This window comes from Lissotriton helveticus, chromosome 11, assembly GCF_964261635.1.
Source record: "Lissotriton helveticus chromosome 11, aLisHel1.1, whole genome shotgun sequence".
Classification (NCBI taxonomy): Eukaryota; Metazoa; Chordata; class Amphibia; order Caudata; family Salamandridae; genus Lissotriton; species Lissotriton helveticus.
In genome coordinates this window covers 320,941,320-320,964,691 of record NC_136072.1, presented here as the reverse complement: position 1 = coordinate 320,964,691, position 23,372 = coordinate 320,941,320, and the positions used below count along the sequence as shown (strand labels likewise).

The following is a 23,372-nucleotide window of genomic DNA, read 5'->3' as shown; positions in this document are numbered from 1 at the left end:
TTACTCTCTCCAAAGCCCTTGTCAGAACCCCATTTTTATATCCTCTTCTTTTGAATCTCAAAAGACTAGCAGCCGCCGCCTTTTCAAAATCAACATCATGGGAATTGTTTCGCCGCAATCTTAAGAGTTCCCCATAGGGGATACTCTCAATTAGTTGGCGTGGATGACTACTGGTGGCATACAGGGTGGAATTACCAGCAGTCTTTTTTCTAAACAATTTCGTCTGCAAAGAGCCTTCCTGGTCCACATACACTGTGAGGTCAAGGTAATTGACAGTGGTTTTACTTATCTCACCTGAGAATTTCAAATTTTTGTCATTATGATTCAATACCTCAACAAACTCATTGGCAGTTTCCAACGTGCAATTCAAAATAATAAACAAATCATCTATATAACGATGCCATTGTATAATCATGTTGGTCCATTTCTCATTTTGGCCCCAAGGTGCCAGTTCTTCCCAATGGCCTACAAACAAATTGGCAAAGCTAGGAGCCGAGCAGGCTCCCATAGCTACTCCAGACGTTTGTTTATATAACTGATTGCTGAAAAGAAAGATGTTGTTATTCAAACCAAAATTCATAAACTCCATCAGCATCTTATTATGCTCGTAGAAACACACAGGACGTTTCTCCAGGAAATGGGCCATAGCTCTAAGACCATCGCCATGAACTATACATGTGTATAAACTGGCGATGTCAAGAACCAGCATGCAATATGTGTCTTTCCAAATGACTGAACCAATGATGGACAAAAAGTGTTTGGTATCTTGCAGATAGGATGGCAAAGACATAACCAAAGGTAAAAGGAAGGAGTCAACATAAATCGAAAGATTCTCAGTAAGACTTCCATTAGAGGCCACAATTGGCCTACCTGGAGGATTATGTAAGTCTTTGTGAACCTTGGGAAGGTAGTAAAATGTTGGAATTACAGGACTGAGACAACGTAAGTACAGATATTCATCGGTATTCAGCATATTGACTTTGTACCACCTGGATATCATGTCATGGTAATCCACCACGCTCTGATTATATACTTTGTTGTCCACAGGTTTGTAGGTGTTGACATCTCCTAATAGACGAAGAGCTTCAGTTTCATATTGGGCAGTGGTGAGGAGGACGATGTTACCTCCCTTATCGGAGGGTTTGTAGACCAGATCAGAGTTTTTACACAAAGTTTGTAAAGCATTCTGCTGTTGTTTAGTGAAATTATCACTAGAGAACGCGTATGACTTTGTTTTTCTTAGTCTTGTAAGATCTCTTAAAACCGCATCTGAAAATGTATCTATAGCATCTGTGCTCATAATAGGTAAAAAAGTAGAGGTCGGTTTGAACATACTGCCTCCACTTTTCTGTTGTATGTCCAGATGCGTAAGTGTTTGGGTATTACTGATGTTTCCATCTTCCCCTCTATTTATTTCCTGATGTAAACCTTCAATGGCACGTAAGCCTCCCAAATCACGGCATCTCAAACCCTCCCCTTCATTATCCACGGAAGGCATGGAATTGGCACTCTGAGATTTGAGTTTGAAGAATTTATGCAGCTTTAATTTTCTCGTGAATTTAAAAACGTCTATTCTAGTTTGTGCAAAGTCAAAGTTCTTTCGTGGGCAGAAAGATAAGCCCAATTTGAGAATGGAATTTTCTTCTTCAGTCAACGCTTTGTTTGTTAAATTGATGACGGACAGATTATCCTGGTCAGTATGAGCGAGGTGATCGCTTAAGTCTTCTTCCGATAGAAGTTCTTCTTGCTCCGTGTGACTGGTGGTGAACCTAATGGATTTCTTCCCACCGCCGCCGCGCCTCGTCTTCCTCTTGCTCCCGCGTTGTCCGGGGGTTTGCCCCTGCCTCCTTCTAATTGTTGGTTGCGCATGACTTGGAACTCTCTGTGAAAAGAAGGAGTTTCCACACTTCCATCATCGCTTACCACATCATCTGCGTTAACATCTGATTCAGAGGTCACAGCTTCTGCAGAGGCGGGTGCACTTTTCTTTTGCTTTAGTTGTTTCCTTGTGCAATCATATTTTTTAGCAAAAGTTAACACCCTTCCCATCTGGTAATCATTTTCGTCCCTCTCAAATTTTTCTTCTTTGCGCTGTTTAATTTTTTGTTCGTATTTTTTAAGGCGTTTTTTAATTTGATCACGTTTTTCTACAAGAGTAGCCTGATCTTCCTCCTTTGCTAATTCATCTTCCAATTCTTTGATTTTTGTCAAGGCCTTCTCTCTATCGCTCGATTTTACCACAGGCTTGTGGTTGTGTCTATCAGTGATAAGATGACTAATTTGGATTCATTTAATTTTCAACTGTGACTGTTTTCTTTAAATTTTGAACCATTATAGAGGATTTTGGCTATTGATATGTCTTTTGTTGAGATGACATTGGACTAGGGGAGCATGTAGGCTTCGCACCCATGGATCAGCCCATCAGTGGGCCATATTTTTGTACCTTTATGGTAATGTTCATGCTGTTTGACATGTCATTATTGTGATTTTACAGTTGTTAAGCATGGTTTAACTAGATCGAATTTCCATGGGGTGTGCTCTGACATCAGCCCTCATTGTTATACAGGATGTTACTAGGATCGTTTTTTGTGCCCATACAGGGCTATATAAAATGCTAATATAGCAATTTACATGTTAATATATAACATGATATGACAAGATGGTTATTTTGTATAAGTTAAGCGCTTTGCATTGAATGTATATACACTGTAAGATGGCCGCTGTTTATCTGAAAATATGCAGTCCGTCTTTACTTTCCATTACATCCTGACAAGTTTAAATTGTTTGTATGTCCTCGCTTCTCTCACAACTTGACAAAGCCCTACGGCGAAACGCGTCGTTGCTGTTTGTTCCGCCGTAATAAACTGGTTGGAACAACCCCCTGCGAGTGCTGCTTTCCTTGGTAATCTCATTCTCCAGGATTGTGCTTTGATATATATATATATATATATACATATATATTCACTGAAAAAAACATAGGTTTCAGGCCTGTTATAGTTAGGAATTAGCATTTAAATAACCTTAGAAATTCACTGAAAAAACTGTAGATTTTAGGGGTGTTATAGTTAGCTGGACATTTCACTCATACAAAACCATTGAAATTCCTCTGATATAGTTAGTTGTACTAACTATATCTCGCGCTCCCGCAATCCACTGCTGATGATGTCACATATTACATCATTCATGACATGGTCAGTGACATCACTGATGACATCTCAAATGACATCACTGATGACATCATCCAGTGAATGTGGTTTGCTTTGTTATTTAAATATGTATTATATATATAGCAATTTGCATTGAAGAATGAGTGGATATATAAATATAAATATCTGGATGGAGGATTTAGTAGCAGTGTGATTGACTGTTTACTTGACTAATTTAAAGTGTGTCTCTAAATATATTGGATAGTGACTAAACTGTGTGAACATCTGTATCACTTTGTCAGTTGTTGTAAAAACTACTTCTCCAGTTGGTTACTAGCTATTTGAAAGTCTATATTAGTTATTGATTAGTTAACTAAGTATTTGTATGGGAGAGTGAATGTGTGTGTGGTTCGGTGGGAGGTGTGTGACTGCCCAAAGATGTGTGAATTGTTGATTTAGTAGGTATATGACGTTAAGACTACATGTTACAACAGTTGTTTGGGTGAGTGAATATATGGGTGTGGTGATGAGCAAATATCTCTCTTAATGGTACATGTCCAACGAAGTAGAAAAATAAAAGGCAATGTATGTGTCAGTTGTTGTTTATAAATAAGTATACGTAAGACTCACTGATTGCATGCGTGACTGTATAGATAACTGTATACCTGTAACAGTGATTTTATAACACACTAAGTGTAATTTACTATCTATATGAATAAAGTGGTGTTTGTATAAGTGTATAGCTAAGTAAATGTAAGTATGATCCATTGTTTGCATAAGTGAATAGGATGACTTTATAAGTGAATGGGATGTGTGCTGGTGTGTAATGTCGATATAGGTGTATAAGTATATTTGATAGTGTTCTATTGATCATTGACTACATGTATGAGTGAATCTGTAGGTAAGTGATTAGATGTGTGTATAGATCTAGGAATCACTGAGTGGTTTTTTAGAAACTTGTATCGGTGTGTCAATGGATTTAAATATGGTACTCTGTATTTTACAGTGAGTGACGAAAGGTTATACTAGTGTATGATGAGGTGTATCGTCACGTGGATGATGTCATCAGTGATGTCATTTGAGATGTCATCAGTGATGTCACTGACCATGTCATGAATTATGTAATATGTGACATCATCAGCAGTGGATTGCGGGCACGCGGTATATAGTTAGTACAACTAACTATATCAGAGGAATGTCAATGGTTTTGTATGAGTGAAATGTCCAGCTAACTATAACACCCCTAAAATCTACAGTTTTTTCAGTGAATTTCTAAGGTTTTTTAAATGCTAATTCTTAACTATATCAGGCCTGAAACCTATGGTTTTTTCGGTGAATTTCAAAGGTTTTTTAAATGCTAATTCCTAACTATATCAGGCCTGAAACCTATGGTTTTTCAGTGAATTTGGAAGGTTTTTTAAATGCTTATTCCTAATTATGATGTGTGTGAAACCTAGGGTTTTTCTGTGAATTTCGAAGGTTTTTGCAATGCTAATTCCTAACTATAACGTGTGTGAAATCTATGTTTTTTTCAGTAATTTTACAAAGTTTTTTAAGTGCTAATTCCTAAATATAACGTGTGTGAAACCTATGGTTTTTTCAGTGAATTTCCAAGGTTTTTAAAATACTAATTTCTGTATCAATTGTTATATTTTTTATATATTTATTTTCCAACAAACTGCCTTTGTATATTGTAATACATTGACTGTATCCTGTAATATGCAATGGCACAGCTAGTTTTTATGATTTGGATAAAGTTAAACAGTATAGTCTACATCTTCAATCAAAATATAAACAGTCAAATTTGTCAATTATTTTTTTTTTTCAACGTGCGCGCACCTCGTGATTTTTTTTCATTATTATTTTTTTTTTTTGCCCTTCGGGGTCCTTCAGAAACCCCCTGAGAAGGCCTAGGGACTCAGGGAGTCTCTACCCTGCCCCCTTTTCACGTTCTCCACTATTGTTTTTGACTCAGTTCTGCCTCGAGGGTGCGCGCAACGTGCGCGCACCTCGCGATTTTAAATTTATTTTTTTTGCCCTTCGGGGTCCTTCAGGGACCCCATGAGAAGGCCTAGGGGGTCTGGGAGTCTCATCCCTGCCTCCTTTTCACGTTTTTGAAAGCTTTTACGAAAATCGGGTAAAACGTCATTTATATGTGACGGTCGCGCAATGTGCACGCGTGCGTACGCACACGTCGCGTGCATGTAAAGTCATGTGCCATGAAAACAACACTTTTGATTGGTTTATAGTAGTTTCTTTTCCAGAATCTTGAAAAACCCCACCCACTTCCCTCACTATCTCTTTTGGTTTCCTGAGAGAAGGATCTCTGCTTTGTTCCAGCTTTTTTCATATCAAAATGGCAGAACAGCAGCCACACGATTCTTCTGAGTTTGTGTGTGAGTAACTCTATAGATGAGTGTCCTTGTGTAATAAGATGTATAGGTGTATGAGTACATATGATGAGTGAGTATATGTATGAGTGCTAATATAGAACTGTTAGTGAACGACTGGATGTGTATGTAGATTTTGGAATTACTGAATAGGTTGTTCTAACTGGAATTGGTATCTCCATTTTTTTTTAATTTTAGTTTCTATTTTTGAATGTGTGTATCAAGGGTTATATTACGCTGAGAGGAGGTCTGCCACTCTTTCACAAGGATTATGTCATCAGTGATGTCATTTGAGATGTCCTCAGTGATGTCATCAGTGATGTTACTGACCATGTCATGAATGATGTAATATGTGACATCATCAGCAGTGGATTGCGGGCGCATGAGATATAGTTAGTACAACTAACTATAACGGGGGAATTTCAAAGGTTTTTTAAATGGTAATTCCTAACTATAACGTGGCTGAAACCTATGGTTTTTTCAGTGAATTTCAATGGTTTTGTAAATGATTATCTTTAAATGTATTAATTGTTATATTTGTTATACTGATTTACTACATTATTTTAAATTATTTATTTTTAGATATTTTATTTTTTAAATTACATTACATATTTTTAATATAAATTGAAAAAAAAATGTTTTTACAACTCTCTGCAACGCAGCCCCCTGACGCATTTGCAGAGGGGGAACTAATTCCCCTTGCATACTGGGGGTCCCTGGGGGCCAACTAGCCCACCAGGAACCTCCAGTATTTCCCAGGGGGCTGCATTGCAGAGAGGTGTAATGAGGCCACACCCTTTTTTACACCTCTCTGCAGCGCAGCCCTCGGGCGCGTTTGCAGAGGGGGAACTAATTCCCCTTGCATACTAGGGGTCCCTGGGGGCCCACTAGCCCACCTGGAACCTCCAGTATGCGCCAAGGGGCTGCATTGCAGAGAGGTGTAATGAGGCTATGCCCCTTTTTACACCTCTCTGCAACGCAGTCCCCTGGCACATTTGCAGAGGGGGAACTAATTCCCCTTGCATACTGGGGGTCCCTGGGGGCCAACTAGCCCACCTGGAACCTCCAGTATGCGCCAGGGGGCTGCATTGCAGAGAGGTGTAATGAGGCTATGCCCCTTTTTATACCTCTCTGCAACGCAGCCCCAGGCGCGTTTGCAGAGGGGGAACTAATTCCCCTTGCATACTGTGGGTGCCTGGGGGCCAACTAGCCCACCTCGAACCTCCAGTATGCACCAGGGGGCTGCATTGCAGAGAGGTGTAATGAGGCTGTGCCCCTTTTTACACCTCTCTGCAACGCAGCCCCCTGGCGCGTTTGCAGAGGGGGAACTAATTACCCTTGCATACTGGGGGTCCCTGGGGGCCAACTAGCCCACCTGGAGCCTCCAGTATGGGCCAGGGGGCTGCGTTGCTTTGCCCCGGGGGACGGCGGTCCCCGGGGCAGTGTGGGGGGGGGTTTTGGGGCCCCCCCGCACTTCTTTACCACTATGCCCCCGCGATTTGGTCCCCCCGGGGGGTAATTTGAAAAAAACAGACCGGGTTTTTAAAAAAACTTTTTTGGGCCTTGTGGGACCACCTGGGCAGGTCTAGGGGGTAAGGGTGTTTCTACCCTGCCCCCTTTTTGTGTTCTACACGTTTGTTTTTCTGATTTCTTGTGCCTCGGTCTACGGCGCACAAGATGGCTGCCAACACTTCCTGGTTTGAACTGTTGAAAGCCAATGAGCATGCAGCTCGTGCTGATTGGCTGCCACTGTCTGTCAACACTCCAAAACAGAAATTGTGCCTCGGTAGACTGAGGCACAAGAAAGCAGAAAAACAAACGTGTAGAATTCAATAAGGGGGCAGGGTAGAAGCACCCTGACCCCCTAGGCCTGCTCAGGGGGTCCCACAAGGACCCCCAAGGCCACAAAAATGTTTTTTTTTTTTTCTAATCCCGGGGTACGCGTACTGTACGCGTACCATACTTGTACTGTACGCGTACAGTGTGCTCACGGTGCGCGCTTATAGATATATAATTTTTTCAAATTCGATTTTCTCAACAACTACTGAAGGGATTTACACCATTTAAACAAAAGGGTGATCTGCGCATCAGACTCTACCATTTTGCCAAATTTCTTGTAATTCCGTTCAGCCGTTCGGGCTGTAGCCGTGTCTAATCGTCCTATAGAAAATAACATGGGGAAAACACGTTTTGGGACCCCCCCTTTTTCTCAGCCCCCACTTCACGAATCCCCCCAAAACTTTCAGGAAAGGAGCAGAGCATAGCAGGCCATCTTCTTTGAGAAATTGACAAAGATTCATCAACCGGCGCCAAAGTTATTCCCAATAGAATGTTGCGGATTTCCTATGGAAACTAGGTCCTAACTATATCTACCTACTGGCGACCGCCAGTAGGTAATATATATATATATATATATATATATATATATATATATATATATATATATATATCTATATATATATATATATATATCAAGGTCGCTGCAACACATCACCTTTCGTCTCCTCGGTAAGAAGACACGGACCCAGTATCAGTGCAAAAACTTTAGTTTATTCTTCGTCGGCCATATATATATGTACCATAGGTTTCAGCCACGTTATAGTTAGGAATTAGCATTACAAAAACCTTACCTATATATATATATATATATATACACACGCAAACACACGCACACGCACACACACACACACGACCTACCCTGCCAGAAGCTTTGTCTCTGACCACTGACCTTTCAGAGGGATCAGCTATTATGAGAGTGTCCCTGAAATTTTCCCTTAACCAGTCCACATTTGTCTTTGGCCAATCACACAAAATATGCTCTAGGCTTCATGCTACAAACCATTTTGGAAGCAACTCACTTGAACTGGCAAAAGATGTCGGCGTACTCAGCAGATATACTGGATGCCTGGAGCACAGTCACACGGAAGGTAAAGATGCTACCCAACTGTAGATGCTGCAGTACAGTTTTTGCTGCTCCATCCAGGGAGCTCTTCTCTGTAAGGTCCACCAGTAGCTCCTGAGGGGTTGCTATATTTGTACAAGAAAGATTTGGAGTCAAAATATCATCGAAGGCTTGGTTTACAACTAAAACCACACAGTTTCAGAAACGCTGTACCACATCCTTCATCCACTTCCTCACACTATTTTACTACAAGATAATTTTACCAATATTACATTTACAATTATGGAGACTCCACACTCGTGGCGGAGACTCTGCACATTAAAAGATAAGCCCGTCCTATCTTTTTATGGCCGGAGTTCTCCGGTCTAGCTGCAGAGCATCCTTAATCATAGAATCACTATGAGTAAAAAAAAACTTGTAGTTTGTGAATTCCCAAAAATATGGTAAACTTATGCTAAAGTGTATGTTTACCTTTGTAATGCAGGACCTACTTCTATAGGGTTCTGTCATGTGACCTCACCTGCACAAGTGTTGTTATTTACTTCATCAGCCGATTCACCCATGTCAGGGTTCTGTCCCTGCCCCTCCACAATGCGCAGTTCTTCCTGTGAGGTTCCTAATCTTGACATTCCAGTAGACAAGGCTTCTGACTGGAACTGCAAGTAAAAGAGAGTAAAAGTAGGGCTATTCACATCCTTTTCACATACATTTCAGGGTAGCAGGTACCATCACATGCTCGCTTTCATATAAGGAAATGCATACAAATTCTGTGTTCTGTGTCTTCCTGCCACAAACTCCCAAGACCTGGTTAAATTCTGGGGGATTCTCACTGCTGTTAACAGCAAACCGATACATACTGCCTTCTCTCATCCATACCTGATCGTATCTGCCCAGCCAACTCTTCTCTGCCATCCCAAAAAGAATCATTAATTCACTGGCCCTCCTCAACATGGAACTCTTCACATAAAGGAGTTGATTTACAAAGGCATTTATGAGTATGGGAGATAGTACTACAAAAGTACTGAAAGCACCCTGAAATGTCCAATTTCCTATTAGCAAAAGTGCAAAAAGGTCACAGTGCTCTCCATTTGTACTAATTATACATAAATATTCCCTAAATATTCACATTATAGATTTTTTGGGCTAATTCACAAAGGCAAGTAAAAATACTTAAAGCATATACATTTGCTGTAATCCCACACTACTTTAGCCCTGAAAGTCTTTGCACATTTACTCTACTTACATTATTGTACTTTCTTTGCACTATGCCCATATCCCACACAAGACTTCACACATTTCACTGACTCTACTCAAGATCTCATGCAGACTTTGCTCTCTTAACTTACTCAGCCTTTCATGTGTTCTCTGTAATATGCATCCACCTTACCTAATCCCTAATACATGATATTCACTATTATTATACCCAAGCTCTCAAACGTCCTAAGCACCTGAATCCCACTCAAGCTCATAAATGTTTTCTGCTCTTTACCCTCAAAGCACACATTCTCTGTACTTGGCCATCACATAACTCAAACCTTCACACAAGTTCTGCATTCTCATGCTGCTGGTAATGCCCTCTCTGCATTTCACACACAACTATATAAAGTGTGACCTTCATGTAAAAGGTTACTACATTTAATGTGGGTCCGAGTTTTACTTTTGGCTGCTATATACTTTTTCTCTTTCTCTCATTTCAGGGACCAAGCTATAAGTGCCAACGTTTAATGAAATGTATTCTCTTGTTTGAGGTTTGCACGTGATGGTTTATCTGCACGTGTTCCATGAAAAGCTGAATAATGAACCTCCACACCTGCACTAAGAACACAGTGACCACAATGTATCATCCTACTAAGAGTTATCTCTTGTGGGTCGTGCAGCAAAGACTTCCATTGTGCGATGGCTGGGAATAAGGCTGAAACTGTCTTATCATGAAGAACAAGTTACTTACCTTTGGTAACACCTTATCTGGTAAATACATGTTCTAGCTGCAGACTCCTTACCTTTGAATTCCCAAGAATCAGATTGGATCCTGAAGATTTTTCATCAAGCCACACCCCTGAGTGCTGGTAGGTGGAGTCAGTCAGCTCTGCATGGCGTCGTCCGCGTCGTCCACGCTGGAAGTGATGCACCTATATAGGTGTCATCTGGGCGCGCTGGCATCAGTTACTTTTTCATGACTTTCCACACCAGAAGTGAGTAGTCATGAAGTGTACTATCATTGGTGTGTTTCAAAAATAAGGCCCTGAAAGGGATCAGCCCTGACCCTAGAAACATGTCTGCAGTTTGGGAAGGATGGGTGGGTTGGTAAGGAATCTGCGCTAGATCAAGTCTTTACCAGATAAGGCTTTGCTGAAGGTAAGTAACTTGTTCACAGGATAGAGACATCTAGCTGGAGATTCCTTAACTTTGAGTAGATACCCAAGCAATAGCATACCCGGAAGAGGGATTGTAGACACATTTCAGACTAAAAAGTCTTGCAGAACCAAACAGGCAAAATGTCCGTCCCTGCGGACATAACTGTCAGGGAGAAATGCTTGGTAAACGTTTGGGGGGATGCCCATGCTTCTGCCAGATGTACTGGGTCTTCACATGCTCATGCAGAGGTAGCAGCCTTAGCTCTGGTGGAATGTGTTCTTAAGCCTTGAGGAGGGTGCTTCTTTGCCAGAGTGTAGCAAATCTTGATGCAGAGAATGACTCATCATGAGATGGTCCTTTTCTGCACCCCAAACCTTCCTTCGCACCAACATATCCTACAAAGAGTTGGTCTCCCACCTGGAACTCTTTTGTGCGGTCAAGGCAATGCTCTTTTTGGGTCCAGATGGTTGAGTCGCTTCTCTTCCTTACTACTGGACTAGCCCAAGGGCTATCTGAGGGTTCAATTACTCCCAATTCCAGCATCTTTTGGACCTCAGTCCTGATGCAGTCCTTGACATGGTCAGGTTGCCTGTACATTTTGTTCTTTACAGGTAAGCTCTCTCCTGTGTCCACTTCATGGGTAGTCAGTATGAACATGTGCATGTACTGATAGAGGACTTTCCTGCAATCAATCTGTCGCTGCTCAGTGAGGCTGCCTGCCATGGCTACAGCATCTACTGAACCATCATCAGGGTTCTGTGAGAGGAGGTCAGGGAGTGGGTCACTGTCTTCCTCCTGTCCCTCATCAGTAGCCATGAGCAAGCCCATGTTTGCACTGTCAACATATGGCTTGAGACTGTTCACCCTGTGGGGGCTCCTGGGAGTTCCAAGGTCCACCAGGTAGGTAACCTCTCCCTTCTGCTCAATTATGGTATGTGGTCCACTCCATTTGTCCTGGAGAGCTGCTGGGGCCACACGCTCCAGCACCCAAACCTTCTGTCCTGGCTGGTACATAGTCAGAACAGCCTTTTGGTCATGCCAAGCTTTCTGTAATTCTTGGCTAGCCTCAAGGTTTTTGGATGCCTTCTTCATGTACTCAGAAATCCTGGAGCGGAGACCAAGGACATAGTCCACTATGTCTTCCTTAGATGGTTTGCGAAATAACTCCCACCCATCCTTCACTATACACAAGGGACCCCTAACTGGTTGTCCAGGGGGGCGTGGCCTGAAGCCGATGATGGTGGACGTGTAGCCCGAGAGCTCCGTCCGTAATCCTCCATATGAGCTGAATATCCTGCTTTCCCCCACTGCGACCCACCTGATACTTGCACCGGAGGTCCCCGTGGGTGTCATTCTGGAAGCGGAGCGGTGCTTCTCCAGTCCGCCCGCTCTACTGACGCTCTGCGCGGCTGCTTCGGCCGCGGCCTACTGCACAGGGTGAAGCCCCGGGCTCGAGTGGACATTCCCCCCGGTCTCCCCATAGCCTCTGGCGCGGTCCGATCGGGACTCCGCGCCGGAACACTGAGGCGGACACCAGCGGCTGACCCCACCTGTAGAGGGGTGTCCTGATCGTACGGCGACCCTACGGCCCCCGCCTCCGCTGCGGAGCCCTGCAGGGCCGCCCTGTTAGGTGACCTGCGGATCGGGCGGAGGCTTTCTTCATCTGGCTGACCGGCTCGATCCACGCTGTGGGCAAGTCGCCCGTTCCCTGCTGCGCCGCCCGGGACTGTGGGGCGGACAGCGCCGGACATCTGACACAAGCGCAGCTTGCTCCGGACCCCCCCGGGCACTGCAGGCCTCATCAGCATTTTTTTTTTTTTTTTTTGGCGCCGTCTTGTCTCTGGGACCCGGACGTGAAGAGCTTCGCTGGCCTACACACCAGTCGATTGGCGGAACCGCGACTAGGATTCCACGCGGTGCGACGCCCTGCGGAGGGCGGTGTGCCCGGCGGTGAGCGGGGGGCGGTGGACTGCAGGCCCTGACTACCGGGGCGACCGGCCCAGGACGGCGGCAAGAGAGTGAGTCACGCGCTTTGCGGAACTACCACCACGCACTGGCCCAGGCTTCTCGAGTACACCTGCGGAAGGCCGATTCACTGGACACTGGCAGCAGGCCGCCTTACTTCCTTCATCTGTACTACGGGAAGCTGAAGTCGATTCTGCACACGGGGCCTCCCTGGGAAAGCCGCCTATACTGACACTGACGTCAAGGACAGGGATTCTTCGCGCTCCCGGCCGGCCCTGGGCCTGTGCCGCTCCCACCCTTGACCGCCACTCCCTGACCCTGCTGCGGACGCAGTCCGGCGCCCGGAATAGATACGGGAGAGGGCGGCGGCGATCTGCTGTGCCCTTTCCGTCGCCACCCTGCTAACAAGAGCCATGGGCAAGCAAAGGGGCAAGACTCATGGACAGGGCGCTGCGACGGACCTGCAGTCCACGGGCTCCGAGGACCCTCTGGCCTCCTCCAACATGGACATCATCCCGCCGACTGGGAAAAGGTCCCAGGACGCAAAGTTGGACCTTATCCTTAATGAGATACGAGCGACTCGGGAAGCCCTGGAATCGCGTATTGACAATATGGCGACTGGCCTATCACTACTAAGGGCGGACCATAACAAATTGGCGGAACGAGTGGCGGAGCAGAAGATAGCACTGAATGACCTAGTGCCACAGCAGACGGAGCATTCCACGAGGCTGGAGGGAGTGGAGAAACAGCTTAAACATCTCTGGGATAGGGTGGATGAGGCAGAAGGACGTGCGCGCCGCAACAACGTCCGTATCTTAGGCATTCCGGAGAGAAGTGAGGGGAGGAACCCCACCCAATTCGTGGAGGACTGGCTACGGAAACTAGTGGGCCAAGAAGATCTCACTGCACTGTATAGCCTGGAGAGGGCACATCGGATGCCTCCTCGGCCCCCCAAACCAGGGGCGCCCCCTCGTCCCCTGATCGCGCGCCTCCTTCATTTCAGAGACCGGGACACTGTGTTGCGTGCGGCCAGGGAGAAAGCACCGATACGATTTGAAGATAAGAACATTTCAGTCTATCCTGATTTCACGCCCACTGTACAGCGCGCCAGATCCACCTTCATGGGTGTCAAACGCAAGTTAAGGGACAGAAATATGAAGTATGCACTGCTGTTCCCTGCTCGGCTCAAAATCCTGCACGACAACAAATCCCACTTCTTCGACTCACCAGAAGAGGCGGAGGAATGGATGGAGGTCACTTTGACACCGCCGACCTCACAGGACCCATTCGGGGAGCACCGGGGGGGCGGCCGCAACGGGAGCGGAGACACACCGGACAGACTGCACAACACTCCCGGCCCTGGACTCCACTTTTCCCATGGAACCCCTGTGAAGACGCACCCTCCTGATGCTCGGGTGGCGAGCCACCCATTGTCATCTCACCGGCAGCAGCTCACGGAGGAGGCACTAGCAGCACACGACGCCCAGGCGCTTACCGACAGGCACTCCGCCACCACTGGCACCCATACAGAGGTGTCTGGCTCAATGGACAGCTTGCCGCTGTTCCCGAAAATTACAGCCCAAATGGCAGAGGAGTTCTGATTTGCTGAAAATATGATCCCCTCCAGGTGGTAATGTATACTTGAACTTCCCCCTCCCCCCCCTCCCCCTCCTTTCGCAAGTGGTGGGTTGCATGGGGAACCCACTTTGTTGAGGACTAACGAGCCTATGCAGACCGCTCAATGACAGTCGACAGAGGCCTGTCACCCCCCGGTATGCACACGGACTCCAATGACTTGTGCCCACGTTGGGCACTACAGTTTGGATCCCGGGCACGTTGGCTTGGGGACCTTTTTGTTAAGGGGTTATTTGTTTCCACGACACACTCACCTTATCTCAACGCAGAACTGACATGGGGCCCAGGGCGTTTCACTGAGTCGCACCACATGGTTGGATATGGGGCCGCTTAATAATTACCAACTGTGCACCTGGAACGTGCGTGGCATGGGAGCAGTCCAGAAACGCCATAGAATTTTGGCCCAGCTTAACCGCAGGGGAACCCAGATTGCATGCCTGCAAGAGACACATTTGAACGCCTCTGAAGCTGTGAAGCTGCGCAAAAAATGGAGGGGACAATTATTTGCTACCTCCTATTCTGCGTTTTCAAAGGGGGCGGCGATCTGGTTCCGTGGCTCTGTCCCCTTTCAGATGTTGGAGCATAGAATCGATAAAGAGGGCAGATATGTATTTGTACGGGGGCTGTTGGACGGGGATGCTGTTGTGTTTGGGTGTGTTTACTCGCCGAACTCTAATCAATCGGAGTTTTTGTTGACGGTGAACGGGGTGCTGACGGGATGGGCTGATCATCGATGGTTTATCGGGGGTGATTTTAATGCTGTGCTTGATGTTACTCTGGATAGGTCACATCCCCCTTTACAGGCGACTGAGAGTAGGAAACAAGCGGATGCTCTTGGTCGATGGGCTGAGGGCTGGGACCTGACTGATGCATGGCGCAGTACACACTCACAAGAGAGGGAATATACCTTTTTCTCCCCACCACACCAGCTGCATACCAGAATTGACCACATTTTCTGTTCCCGCTCCGTAGCAGATACAATTGTTAAGGCCCAACACATGGGGAAAACTCTGTCCGATCATAGCTCTGTAGAACTCACATGGCAGTGGGGCAGGAGGCTGGCCCCCATCCCTACTTGGAGACTGTCCCCAGATCTCCTTGAAGACTCAGTGTTCCGGGCCTCCCTGTCCGACGCTATAGGAACATATTTCTCCACAAACATGAACACGGCCAGCACCCGTCAAGTGGAGTGGGACGCATTTAAGGTCTGTCTTAGGGGGGCAGCCATGGCCGCTGGAATGGGCAGGAAAAAGGAGATACTTAATCAACTGAAGGAGGTGGAGGGCTCCCTGGCTTCCCTAGAGAATGAGGCTGCCGGCACACATGCACCCTTCACACCACTACAGGAGGCTCACATTCGACACGCAGAGCTACTGGAAGACCTGAGGCTCCTAGACTATAGGGAATATACGAACAGGCAGCATGCACAAGCGGATAGAGCTGGCCCCCTCCTAGCCCGCCTGTTACGGGACTCCCCAGTGAGCCACCCCATTCTGAGTATCTTGGACCAAGCAGGAAATCCAGTCGCCACCCAGGTCGGGATCAACAATGCGTTTAGGGAATATTACACGACGCTGTACAGTCCCCCACAGCCCCTTCCCGAGGTCGCATTCGAGGCCTTTACGAGGGACTTAGCCCTGCCTCGACTCACAGACGGGCAGATCAAAGACCTTAAGTGCACCATTACCATAGCTGAAATCAAACAGGCAATACGCGCCCTTCCTAAGGGCAAGACCCCTGGGACAGACGGCCTACCGGCCGACTTTTATACAACATACATAGACCTATTAGCCCCACGGTTACACGCTATTTACTTGGAAGCACTGCGGACAGCCACCCTACCGCAGTCGTCTATGCAGGCGTTGATCACGTCCCTTCTGAAGCCTAATAAAGAAGGGCTTCAGATGGCTGACTATAGACCCCTGTCCCTTCTCAATACTGACTTCAAGATATTGAGCAAGGTGCTAGCATCAAGGCTCGTGCAATATGTACCTCAGCTAGTCCACTCGGACCAATGTGGTTTTGTCCCGGGCCGCAATACAGCCATGAACCTCAGGCGACTAGCCCAGCTCATGCTCGGTGACCGGGAGGACACGAGCTCCGAAGGCTGCATCTCCCTGGACTTGAAACAAGCATTTGACTCCCTCAGATGGGATTACATGTTCGACATACTGTCGAAATTTGGGATACCCCCCGAATTCCTCGCTTGGGTCAGGTTACTGTATACAGCTCCCACTGCTAGAGTGCGCACCTCCGGTCATATATCAGTTCCTATAGCTATCGCACGGGGCACCAGACAGGGCTGCCCTCTTTCCCCCCTCCTATTTGTCCTTGCCCTTGAGCCGATGCTCTGTGGGCTCCGCCACATGGCCCCCCGGTTTGGCATTCTGCGGCATGGGACGGCACATATAGTGTCCGCTTATGCTGATGATATTATCTTATATTTCCGGGACTTGAGGAGCGACTTGAGCCCTGTTGCCCAGGTATTTGAGGTCTTTAGGTCGATCTCGGGCCTGACAATAAGCGAATCCAAATCATATGGCTTCACGTTCGCAGCAACTGGTCTGGCTGCTCCACTACCCTTCGCCCCCCACGAGTTCCAGATAGCTGAAACCACCTTCAGATATCTGGGGATGCAGATTTACAGGGAAGCAGATCAGATGATCGACGGTAACCTTGGGAGGGCCATTAGAGCACTGAAGTCGCAGATACAATTTTGGCTTACACTGCCACTCTCTATACCCGGCAGAGTGGCGATATCCAAGATGGTGATGCTCCCCCGCCTTCTCTACCACTTCACTAACTTGCCACACCTGATCCCGGCAGCTACCTTTAAGACCCTAGACACTCTACTCACCGAACTTGTGTGGGGGCACGGCCGCAGGCGTGTAGGTCTGTCCAAGCTGCAGCTCCCCTCTGAAGCCGGTGGCATGGGTTTGCCTGATTTTAGGGCCTACAACTATGCGTGTCAACTGCAATGGCTGGCCTTCTGGGTAGCGGGTCGCAATCTTCAGGAGATTAACATGACGGATAGGGATCATGCATTGGGGAGAATACACACGTTACTTTTGCCCAACTCGATTATACCTAGGGATGCCCCGCCTCTCCTCAAACTGGCGATAACTTACTGGCGGAAGGCGTTAAAGTACATGTCCCCTGGGTCGTCCTATGCCCCCACGATCCCGCTCTTGGGTATCCCACTGGCCACGGGGACTCTGTCGGCGGACTCGCTGGAGCAATGGCATGACGCCGGAGTGTCGCATGTAGGTGACCTGTTCGCGGAAGAGCGCCTACTGCCCTTTGCAGACTTTAGAGCTACCCACAGAGTCCCTGGAGGCGCCTTCCTGCTACACTCTGGCCTTCGCCACTATATCACACAGAAGTGGTCCCCAAGGGGCATGGAGCCAGCTACGAATCCTCTCATCACCATGCACTACCTGATGGGCACGGGTGCCCACCTTACGAGATGGCTCACTGCTAGTATTAAGAAGGGGAGGGCTTTCGATCTGTCGCCACTCCGGGCGGCATGGGAAGTGGACATTGGTAGGCCCCTGAGGGATAAGGAATGGGAACGTATCCTTCAGTTTCCCAAAAAAGTAGCTAGGAACCCCAAGTTCAAGTTCATTCAGTCGATGCTTCTACACAGAGCCTACCTGACCCCGCGCCGCATACACATGATGTTTCCTGATGCGAACAGTAATTGCCCCCGATGTGACACTGAGAACGCAACACTACTACACATGCTTTGGCAATGCCCCAAACTAGGATACTACTGGACCACAGTCCATGCATCGCTCCAGGAAGCGGGTGCTTTGACCCGATCTCCAACACTGGAATGCACGTTACTGGGGTTGGGGCCCTCACAGCGCACTAGAACCGTGGCGACACGTTTCGCGGACCTGGCCCTGTTGCTGGCGAAACGTGCCATCACGAGGAGGTGGAAGTCAGCCAGACCTCCTGACCCGGAGTTGTGGAGGGCGGAAGTGGTGCGATGGGGCAAGGCGGAGGGAGTTGCACTACAGAGGGAGGAATACAGGGGTCTAAGGAAAAAGCCAATTTCACTGGACTGGTATACCATATTAGGTATGTTTGAAACTGGGGGAGACGGGGAAGACGAGGGTACAAGTGCCTCTTCGATTGCACGATAAATGTGTCCTTGGCCGGACTGGCATGCACTGTCACTAACCGTGGTGCGCTACGAAGAGATGAGGGGGGTCCCCCAATTTATATTCTCTGTATTGGTCTAGTTCCACCTATGTGTACAATCGAATAGAGCCATATGTTGTGATTCTCTGAGTGCCCCAGTCTAATGATTGACCAATTGTATGTTTTTTGTGTGAGTGTCGGATGGGTTTGTTGAGGGTGGGGGGAGGGATAGTTTTGACAGGGGTTTATATAAACTGTGACGGTTACTGTCACCAACAAAATGAAAAATTGAGACAACTATGCAATTATATGTTCTAAGCAACCTTATGTATGTATTACTCTGTATCCCCTCGGGACTGGAAGTATCTGTGACTGCTTTGCCTACTGTGCTAATGAACAGATTTTCAACAAAAAAAAAAAAAAAAAAACTGGTTGTCCAAACAGAAGTTCAAAAGGGCTGTAACCAACCCCCTTCTGAGGAACCTCTCTGTAAGCAAAGAGAAGGCAGGGCAACAGAACATCCCATTTTTGCCTAAACTTTTCTGGGAGGCCCATGATCATTCCCTTCAGGGTTTTGTTGAATCTCTCAACTAACCCATTGCATTGTGTGAGATAGGGTGTGGTGAATTTGTAATTTACTCCACAATCCTTCCACAGAGCAGTGATGTAACTTGACATGAAGTGTGCACCTTTGTCAGTTAAGACCTCCTTAGGGAAACCCACTCTGGAAAAAAAATCCCAGGAGGGCCCTGGCCACCACAGGACCTGTGGTCTAAGGGGTATTGCCTCTGGACACCTAGTGGCATGGTCCACCACCACTAGTATGAATCTTTGCCCAGATGCAGTTGGAGGATCCATGGGACCAACAATGTCAATTCCAACACTCACAAAGGGAACCCCTAACACAGGTAGTGGTATCAGGGGGGCCTTTGTAGTACCACCTGCCTTACCACTGGCCTGACAGGTGGTACAGGAACAACAAAACTCCTTTGTGTCCTCTGACATGTGAGGCCAGTGAAAGTGAGGGACAAGCCTGTCCCAAGTCTTACTTTGGCCTAAGTGTCCTGAAAATGGGATGTCATGTGCCAGTGTTAGAAGGAAAACGGTCTGGGTGAGGTCAAAAGGATCCGCCAGTAGCAAGGCTACAAGCTATTTAGTTTAAGTCAATTAGAGTCACTGAGATACGGAAGCCAAGGTGGGTTCAGTCAGAAATACATGCATGGACACAGGATACTTTTTTTGGAAGGCATCTCATTTTATTAAACATCATAATTTGGAGTATCTTCCGTTTCATTTTGCAGAGAGACAAAAAATGGAGAATACACTGCGCACACATAAATAAGTGACAGTGTGTGAAGTGGGGTGTTTAGTAAAATATTACATCGCATTGAAAAACGGATCAAAAAACCCCCAAGTAATTTTTACAGCTTTAGGAAACTTTGATATTGTGGTCGACGGCGTTTTGGTCTTAGTCAATCAAGATCATCATCGGGACATTATAAAGTGAGAGCACGTAGAATTTGCATTATGGCGTGCGTATCGAAGAATTATTGCGCAGAGCGTCGGTGATTCTTAGATTATGGCAACACGGCGTGTGCGCTGAATTGATCAGAAAGCAGGGTCCAACTGAAGAGGCTCGTGTTGGCCGGAAGGCAGTGTGCCGGAACGTGGTCTGGTATCGATTGCCCGTTCTGAATGTTCGGCAGGGGCGTGGACTCGTGTTAGTTAAGCGAGTATCCCAGTTAGTTTTAGAGTGAGTTGAGTAGTGGGGAAGTCAATCCCGGTACGAAACGTGCTGGCAGCCGTTCGGAGTGCGTTTCGTAGCACCAGGCTTAGGGTCTCTACCCTATGAGTAAAGGAGTCAAGTAAAAATCTGCTTTATTCGGTGCAACAGATACCACCATAAAAGCATACTAATCAAAAGGCATTCCTACATTACATCATAATTAAAATTTATACAAATAACAATTTAAAATTCATCAGCTAAAAAATAGTAAAATAGAACAAATACTAATACATTTAAAGATATAAAGTGCGAGGTGCAATTATTAAATAGACTTAGGAAATTAGAGAATTGGAGGCGAATCAATTATACACTTCAGACTCTTCAATAGTGCAAAACATACATACTTGTGATGTAGAGTGCTAATGCATAAAGGTGCCATAATGATATATGGCGTGCAAGATGTCACATCCTGGCAGGGGGCCTGACTTAAAATAGAGTTAAAATAAATCATCTTGATTTTCATATAACAATACATCCAAATTTGAATAGTCTTTTCTTTTCCTGATTGCTAATTGTACAAATTGAAAAACAGCATTTATGATTTTCACATTTTCCAGACTACATACAAAATTAAAAGCATATTTGTAATTAAAAAGCCTATTTGATAAAACAGCGGTATTAAAACTGATTTCTGGATATCCTTATAAAAACTACAAAAAAGGATAAAGTGCAGCGTAGATTGTTTGGATTTTCAATCATATGGACAATTTGGTAATTTATGATACTACTTTTCCATTCTAGGAAAAGCAAATAAATAATGGATTGTACCCATCCATAGCCTAGTTAAATAAAATCTCTGTTGTATATTTCTCACCAATATTAAATATGCTGTATACCCCTCACGAGCGGTCGTTCGCAGTAGGAAACAACACTATATTTTTGGCTGGCAGTCCTTTCCCTTTCATTTTCCATGGCATTTAGGTATCTCGACCTCAGATCATTTTTACTGATCTCCTGTATAGATGTAGGATTCTGCCTATCAATATCAATGTCACAGCTTATTAGGAGATTAAAAATGTACTCCAGCCAAGGTATTTTCCTACTAAAGTCGAGGGCGAGGCAATCCATAATTAGTACTTTTGTAAATTTTGCCAGAAAGTGATGTCAGCCATTTTTATTGTGTCGCTTAAGTATGAGACTGAAGGTTCTTTATGAACTATATAATTTGCTGTCGCGCTAGGGACTGCCAACAATCTTTAAAAAAACTTGTTTTCTAACATTTGTAGGGAAGGCAGTGTTAGCTCGCTCCCAAATTGTAGCCCCATAACAGACCCCTGACATACATTTACTGCGATACAGAGCTAGGATTTCTCGAATGGGTTTATTACCTATTTTCACTGAAAATTTAAAAATGCTCTCTATAATTCTTAAAAATGTCATCTTACACAATTCGGTATGGGTATTCCATGTACCACTCCTATTAAACATCCCCAAATAAGAAAAAGATGAGACTCTATTTATAACAACCCCACCCACATGGTGTTGTTTATTCTTAAGCCTATTGCTCCCACATGTCATGACAAATGGTTTCTTTAGAATTAATTTAAGATCTTTTGCAGTCATGAAGAGGGCAACATTTTCTAGTAGGCTTTGCAGGCCATTGGCTGTCCTTGATATTAGGACAGCATCGTCTGTGTATAGTAATACTGGTGTGGGGCGTGTCCCAATTTACAGGGCATCCACAGTTACATTTTGTAAAAAGGGGTCTACATTGTTTGTATAGAGGGAAAATAAAAGGGGCGCTAGTACACAACCCTGTCTAATGCCACACAACCCTAAAATCAGGTGTACACGCCCACATTTTTCCAAACCGTACTCTAGATGTTAAAAAGGTATAGATCTGGGATAAATATGTAATTATATCGGTAGGGGCCCCTAACGCTTTCAGTGTTTCCCATAATTTACAGTGATTAACTAGGTCGAAGGCCCTGGTGAGGTCAACAAAACAGGTGTAGCGCACCTTCCTTTGCTAAAGTATAAATTTCTATTAACAACTCTAGGTTTAAACATTGTTCTACCGTCCCAATACCTCTTCTAAAACCATACTGCGCATCAGTTAAAATCGTGTTCCCACTGACCCAATTTTCAAGTCTTTCTCGCATTATTCGGCCCATGAGTAAAGGAGTCCATCATCCCAGTAGATCCTGTTGGACCCGCTGGCAGTCCTAGCAGCCTCAGCAGCAGCTTGCTGTCTGAGGGGTTCAAGAGAAAGGCAGCTGTGCTGCTTCTGACTAAGCTCTACCCCTGTCCCCAAGAACTCAACCTGATCAGATTCAAGTTCATCTGAGACAGTTCCTTCACAGGGACTTGGATCATCTTCCCCAGGAGACTGATCCTCACTCTGAGTCTGGGGGGAAGACACTGCTTTTTTCCTTCTCTTGGAAGGCACCTGGTCCATTTTTCCAGGATCCAGGGCCTGTTATGTTATGTTATGTTATTAAAATTTCTAGAGCGCACAGCTGCCCCAGCAAAGGGGCGTCCTGGCGCTTTGACAGATGCTATAACATAACACACTAAAAAGATTAGCCAGAAACTGGAAAGAGGAAAGTTTTAATGGCCTGCCTGAAGGCGAACATAGTTCAGTGGAAGACATTTTTGCCTGGGACCTGGTCACAGCAAACATATCCGCAGAGATGCCCAACATTGCTGCATGTGTCCTGAGTTCTGCCTCAGCCAAGGCTTTAGTTTCCAAATCATTGCCCAACAAGCATTTTACAGGGAGGTCTGAGCTAACCACAACCTTCTTGGGCCAGTTATCCCTCCCCAGCTGAAATTAACAACTGCCAAGGAATGGTCTGTCCTGACATTGCTAGCATTGGTCACTTCGTAAATTTCCACAGGTATGATCTGGTCAGGGCTCACAAGGTCCTTAGTTACCATTGTGACACTGGCTCCTGTGTCCCTATATGCCATAGCCTCCTTACCATTGATCAAAGGCTGTTGTCTGTATTTGCCCAGATTACTGGGACTGACAAATAGGGAGGCAACATCCATGCCTCCATCACAGACTAGAACAGCCTGAGCTGGAGTTCTGACTAGGCCAGAAC

At 45.9% G+C, this 23,372-nt stretch overlaps 1 protein-coding gene across 1 annotated transcript in view; it reads right to left on the bottom strand.

The window, feature by feature from the left end:
- Window positions 1–23,372, bottom strand: part of KIF1A (kinesin family member 1A) — a 2,072,061-nt gene that overhangs the window by 757,334 nt on the left and 1,291,355 nt on the right. The window contains exons 28-29 of the mRNA XM_078667093.1: window positions 8,959–9,094; window positions 8,395–8,563 (exon numbers count right to left, since the gene is read on the bottom strand). Of these exons, the coding sequence (XP_078523219.1) occupies window positions 8,395–8,563; window positions 8,959–9,094 (305 nt within the window). The remainder of the gene's footprint in view (window positions 1–8,394; window positions 8,564–8,958; window positions 9,095–23,372) is intronic.